The sequence below is a fragment of the Meriones unguiculatus genome, chromosome 3 (assembly GCF_030254825.1).
Source record: "Meriones unguiculatus strain TT.TT164.6M chromosome 3, Bangor_MerUng_6.1, whole genome shotgun sequence".
NCBI lineage: Eukaryota > Metazoa > Chordata > Mammalia > Rodentia > Muridae > Meriones > Meriones unguiculatus.
Window position 1 is genome coordinate 166,296,531 of NC_083351.1, and position 6,645 is coordinate 166,303,175.

Genomic DNA, 6,645 nt, shown 5'->3' on the forward strand with positions numbered 1-6,645 from the left:
AGGGGTGGCTCTCTCCCGTGGGGTGGGTCTCAAGTTAGGTCAGTCCTTGGTTTGCCACTCCCTCAGTCTCTGCTCCATCTTTACCCCTGCACATCTTGTAGGCAGCACAAATTTTGGGTCAAAGGTGTTATGGGTAGGTTGGTGTCGCCCTCCCTCCACTCGATGCGTGCATCTGGTCACTTTCCACTGCTAGAGTTATTTTTCGACAACTCCACTTTCACAGTTCCCATCTCCAGAGCTCTGCTAGGGAGGACGGCTGAAGTGATATCCTTATGGCAAGTGATATCCTCCCTGCCTGTATGCTCAAAATATTCCCAGTAAAGGTATTCCCAGTAAAGGTATCCAGATGTGGTGGCATGGCCGCAGCTGTCCTTACTTAGGAGACTGAGGCAGGAGGATGCTTGAGCCCAGGACTAAGCTTGGGACTAACATGGAAAACATGGCAAGACCCCCTCCACTCCATCTTTTTAAAAAAAAGAGAAAGAAAAACAACAAAAGTTAGCCTGGTATATTTAGATGAGTTCAAAATGTTTTTCTAATCTTCAGAGTCTCAAGGGAAAATCAAAACACTTTGCTTAAACACATGGGCTAGTCGGGCTAGCCTGTGGTATGTGCTTGTAATACCAGCACATGGGAGGCTGAGGCAAGAGGATCGGAATCAAGGACAGCCTGGGCTGTCTCGAAAAAGCAGAAAACGAAATCAAAACACAGCAGTGAGTGAACAATTGCAAGGCCTGCACGCAGCATTCTGGGAATTCCGGTGAGACAGCCATGCCTACATCTGGAGGCCTTCCCCTTCTTTACAGGTTGAGTTTGAGCTGCTCTTTGAGGGATGCCAGCAACCTTACCGAGAAGGCAGCAAATACGGGTTTCCAGGCTGAAGGAATCTAGGACAAAGACAGCGAGTGGGTAGGGCCGTGAAACCCTCCCTCCCCGTGGGTGTGGCGCTACCTCCCGCAGGTTCACAGCAGGGAGAAGCAAGCTGGACTTGGATTCCTGCTTGAGCCCTCCCGGCCTGGACTTTGCAACAGGAGCAAGAGGCTGAGCTTTGCCTGGACTTTGCAACAAGAGCTGAGGCTGAGCTTTTACCCCGCCCTCCAACCCTCTTCCAACCTGACTCCCCCACCCCACCCCACCCCCGCGCCCCACCCCCACTACTATGACAGTGTAAGCGAGTTCAGCAGATCAGGTACATGTGAACAAAGGCCAGAGAGATGTGAAGAACAAGTCCTGATGAGAGCCAGCCTGGATTGTGTTCTGACCACTGGGCAGCCAGTCCACGCCAGGGCTGTGCACAGCCACACTGAAGTAGCCGACAAGAATGTGGAGGAACGAACAGAGCTGGTTTCTTGGGAAGGCTGGTATCATCACTCCTGGCCTGAACCAAGCCTATCTTGTTTTCTCCGCCTAAAGGGATTCCTCGCCTGCCTCCTCTCCAAATCTTTGAGAACACTAAAGTTTTTTAATTCTGGCACTTTGGAGTGTTATTTTACATTGGTTTGTCCTCGTTCCTGATACAGACACCTTTCTTCCTCTTTCCGATTATTACAAACTTCTCTCTGCTGTAATTCGGCTTTGAAAGACACCTTGGGAACAAGTCAAGATAAAAGGCAGCCAAGAACAAATACTTGAGATTTTTTAGCTTCTAGGGGGGAGACATCCTGTCCCACTCACCTTTATAAACTTCACAGCACCGTGCCAAATATTTGTTTTGAATAAGCTGATCCAGTCGTGATACTACGGTAAATCCACTGGCTCTCCAAAGAAGCTGTTTACTGGTTTATTTGCCTAGATGTCTATTTTGTAAACTTAAATTTTCTTCCCTTGCCTCCAGTCATTTTCTTATATTTTCTGATTTGATTTGAAAAGGCCATGTAATTAGAAAGTTATTCTGACTTTTTGGTTTAAAAAAAATGATAGGAGCTGGGGGCACTTGAATAAGATACATGAGGTCCCAAGTTCTATCCCCAGAGAAATGGAGAAAGAGATGGACAAGAGGAGATTGATTTCAGCAACAGTATAAAGTTAGGCTACAAAGAAACAAAAAAGATTTGACAGTCATGTAAGAACATTAGCAATAATCAGCTGGGTACAATACAATAACTTACAACAATCTGCTGGTCTTTTAATGCAGGAAAATAACCAGAAGAAACACAAGAACTCTTTAAAAATACAGCATCACACATGAAAATATTTCCATAAAAAAAGTAATCTCTGCTTGAACATTGAACTTTTCAGCCCTCTTTGGATTTACATTCAGCGATTCGCACATTCTACTGGGGTTTGTAGAGTCGGCATTCTCTGATTTCAGCCAGGGACCGGTGTCTCCGGAGAACCGAATGGGACACTTCCTGTCAGACATTCAGTACTTCAAGGCTAATATTTCATCTTAATTGGCAAAAAGTTTAGTGCAAATAAAGTTATACTTAGCAGCTTGACACAGTTCTGATGCTTTGAACCCTTGCAGCTTCCCCAGCACGAACCCAGGGGTCTCTTTCCCTGAGTACCAATGTTGACCTTCAAACCTACGGAAAGCTCTCAGAGATGAGCCTGTTTGCTACACAGGGAGCTAGTTCCCCTGCAGGGTGAAGAGTGTCAGTCACTACACAAATGACCCAAAATGCTTTTATGCTTGGGAAGCACACATTGGATTGGTGCAGAATCCGAACAAATCACAAACACAAAATAAGACACAGCCGGGCTGGTGTCCTTTCTCTAGGGAGGGGGTCAAGGTCATACCTGAACCTTATTCACCCACTTCTCTGATCAAGGGCAAAGACACCCAGAGAAGACAGTTGACATCAGTTTACACCAAGCAACCACAGAGGCTTGCCCACAGGACTGACAAAATCTCTTCAGTCAAGCTACACTCTCCAGTAACAATTTTATCTCACTGGTTGGAATTGCCAAAAGGCACATAAAGGGAACGAAAGGAAGCCATCTGACTTCAAACCTGGTGCTCTCCGCTCAGCCAAGATTTATTCCAGAGATGAATAGAAGCCAGAGAGCTTCCAGCCAGAGAAGAGCGTGAGCTATGTCAGTTCCACCAGCTGCCTCTCCTTGATTGATGCATCCATTCCTTTTCTAGTAAGGCCTGGCACTACCTCAGAAAACCCTGTGCCTTCTTGTGACCAGACCCCTTCCTGGCTCAGGAGAGAGAAGGACCCTCCCCAGGCTTGACTGCCTGGCTCTAATTTTGTCTACATTTCAGACCTCAAACACGTGAGGCTTCAAGAAGGTGAGATGACCCTTGGGTACACCATTTCACTGGTTCTGGATCTTGACCAAATCCTAACAGTTTCTGTTTCCCTTTCGGTTCTCTCATCTACTTAGTAGCTTGGGGAGGAGCCCCACTGCCTTCTGCAGAGAGAAGCCCATTTCAGTCACTATACTCATCTCTCTCCTTTGGGGTGTGGAATTTCTCATATTGGCTGGCCAACTTCCATTTGTTGTGCTGAGTTTTGAGCAAAGCAGCCAGAGAAGTCTTCCGGGTGACATTTCTAGACATTTCCCGGCTCTTGACCTTCCTGGCTGGGGAAGGGCTTTGGACTAAGGAATATACGGGGAAGATGGGTTTGCCCCGGGGTGCACCCAGGAGCTGCCATGTTTCCCCAGAGGCTTTGCTGTTCAGATACTGCCATGGCTTCTTGCCACTGAAGTCCCGAACATTCACCCTAGAAGCCAACCTTTGCACGAGCAGTTTGATGACTCCCTGGTGGCCGTGAATAGCAGCTAGGTGCAGTGGGGTATAGCCACAAGTGGACCTCACGTTCACATCTAGTGCAATCCCCGCCTCCTGGGCTCCAGAGACCAAGTCCTGAAGGGCACTCAGGTTGCCATGCTTTGCCATCCAGTGCAAGGCCGTGTAGCCCGTCAGGAAGTCTCTGTGCAAGGCCAGCTGGGGGTCCTCCCAGAACAAGGTCTGCACATGAAACCAGGAGCCACTGGCAAGCCTCACAATCCACTCATGCTCCCTGGCATCTAGGGGGACAAGGGGTGACCTGTGCTCAGAAGGCCTGTGGGGTACCAAGTCTGCAGATCCATCCCTTCCGGGGACCCATGAGGAGTGTGGCCGACCTGCCACAGCATTAGCCTCTGCCAGTTTCTGCATCAAAACAACATCTGCCCTTGGGCTGGGCAGGGCTCCTGCCTTGGAAGGTTTCCTGGACCGAGGTGGGCGCCGGCTCCTCTTCAGCAAGTCCTCATCAGGATGCTCCTCATCTGAGGAAGAGGAGGATTTGTTTCTCCGTGTTCGAGAGCTCCTCCTGAAAGACCTCCGGAACTTGGGGGTTGGCCAGGGCGAATGCTCCTGGGGGTCTCCAAGACTTTTAGCCACCGTTGGGACCTTCCGAGAACCGGATGCATTCTGTCTATTGGAGAGCCCCCTCCGGATGAGGTAGGGGCTACCTTGGTTCGGTGACACAGACAGGACCTCTACTGGATCCCTGAGTTCTCCCCAAGAGGAAGTTCTCAGGATGGGTTGCAGCCCCTCTTCGGGGGTCCCGGGAGACTCTTTGGGTCCACTGCTGCTACTCTCCTCACTGCCGTGGCTTTCTTGATCCACAAAGTCATCCAGATCCTGGAGGGACAGCTGACAGCGAATGCTTCGAAAGACAGTGGGTGGAGGGTTCCGGGACCAGGATGCTGAGGGCTCGTCAGGAACCACAGGAAGGAGAAAATGGAAGGGCAGAGTGGGCTCCGGCAGCTCCAAGACCCCGAGGGCGGTTTCTGAGGGTAGCTGGAGGAAGTTGTCCGGCAACACCGACCAGGCGCGAGTGGGCCCCTGGTTCCCGGCCTCAGGCACCTGTAGGTGTCTGGCTAACCACTCTCGAGTGCGCTGCTGCTGCTGCTGCTGCTGCTGCTGCTGCTGCTGCTGCTGCTGCTGCTGCTGCTGCTGCTGCTGCTGGGTTGAATGGTTCGGGGAGCGGGCGGTGTGCAGCTCCAGCGGAGCCTGGAGGGGCGTGAGGGCGGGCGGGGACGTGGGGCTGCCGGCAGCCCCGACGGCGGCCTGAGGCCAGACAGGCGTTGCAGACGCCGGCGCGCGCTCAGCCGACGCTCCTTCCCGCAGCCGCCCCGGAGCCCCGAGGTCACCCCGGGCAAGCTCGGCGCGCTCCGGCTTGCCGCGGGAGGCAGCAGGCTCTCCGAGCTCTCCGGGCAGCGGCTGTCCGGCAGGCTCCCCCCAGCCGTTCTGCTCGCATTCCCAGCAGCAGCGGCCCCGAGTCTCCAGAGCCGCACACCTGCCTCTGCTCTGGGCAGCCGCTGGCCCTGGTGCCCCCTGGCTCGGGCTGCCCCTCGGGCTGCGAGCTGCCCCGGCCCCGGCCGCCTGCCGCGCGCCGGTGCCCGCTAGCTCCTGGCCACCTGCGTCCACCCGGGTCGCGGCACCTGCCGGCGGCGCCTGCGGCTCCGGCTCACGCCGGTGGCGGCGGCCCCGTGGCGGTCCCTCTGCCGGGGCGGGTCGCTGCAGTCCCTCCTCCCCCAGCAGGTCCCGGTACCTCCTCTTGAGCACCACGTACTTGGTGCCGTCGGGGTCCTGGCGCACTGCGGCCACCGAGTTCACGAAGCCCTTGAAGAGCTCGCGGCGTTCCTGCAGCTGGCCGGGAGGCGCGCGAGGGTCGCGCAGGAAGCTCTTGAAGTGGCCCAGCAGCTCTGCGTTACGCACGCGGCCCCCGGCCTGGCACAGAAAGTCCAGCAGTGCCTCCTGGCTCAGCTCTCCGGCCATCGCTGCCGGATCCCTTGGTGCCCGGGGCGGCTGCGTCTCAGGCTTCTGGAGCACTTCCCCTCCGACAGAAACCCGGGCCTGGCGAGTGTCACCTGCGCCCGGGGCGGTGCCACCCGCTTCCATCAGCCGCGGAGGCCAGCGCCACCCGCATCCCCGGAGAGCTACGGGAGGGCCGAGGGTCCCCAGGGGCGGGTGCCCGGGCTGAGTCCCCCCGCGCGCCGCCCCGGTGGCCGAGAGGCGGCTCCCGGGCCGCCCCCCTGTGCGACGCTGGCCTGTCGTAGCCAGTCCCCGCAGCGAAAGTTCCCGGGATAGGTCGGAGCCGGTTTCACCTGCGCGCTGGCTACGCCTCCTCCCGGGCTCTGGGGGAAGGGCTCAGCCCGCCCTCTGTGCCTCCGCCCTCTGAGGTGTCCCCCAGCCCCCGCCACCCGTCCCAGGTGAGTCAGGCTGGTCGCAGCCGGGGACAGCGCGGGAGAGGTGAGACCGGGGACGAACCGAGCCGGAGGGGGAACGGCTCTGCGGGGCGCAGAGTAGGTAGGCCACCGGTTGTCCCTCCCAGTGGCCGCTAGGGAGGAAAGAAAAGCACAGGGAGGTCGGCTCCCTCTCTCTCCAGGACGCACAAGTTTATAACCAAAGCCCACTCGGGTTAGCATAGCGGGTACAGAAGACGGGCTCTCCGCTGTTTCTCTTTATTAACGCGGTCTGGGGAGGGGCTTGGGGTTCCCAGTGGCAGGACTGGGACCCGAAAAAAAAAACAAAACAAAAAATAACCCATCGTGATCCAAACCAAATCTCTTTTGGTTTGGAGATGCCTAGATACCTGAGAAGGCCGCTCCCAGGGCACCAGTTTTCGAGGAGTTCAAACACACCTGCCTAAATCTGTGCTGAGAGCGAAATCACTCTGCAAGCTACAGGCTAAGGTTGTTTTC

At 55.3% G+C, this 6,645-nt stretch overlaps 1 protein-coding gene across 1 annotated transcript; it reads right to left on the reverse strand.

Annotated features, from left to right (window-relative positions):
• Window positions 1-2,100: 2,100 nt before the first annotated feature.
• Window positions 2,101-5,978, reverse strand: Sowahb (sosondowah ankyrin repeat domain family member B). The gene has a single exon (XM_021660407.2). It carries the CDS (start codon window positions 5,840-5,842, stop codon window positions 3,380-3,382), a length of 2,463 nt encoding a protein of 820 aa, XP_021516082.1. The 5' UTR covers window positions 5,843-5,978; the 3' UTR covers window positions 2,101-3,379.
• Window positions 5,979-6,645: the final 667 nt, after the last annotated feature.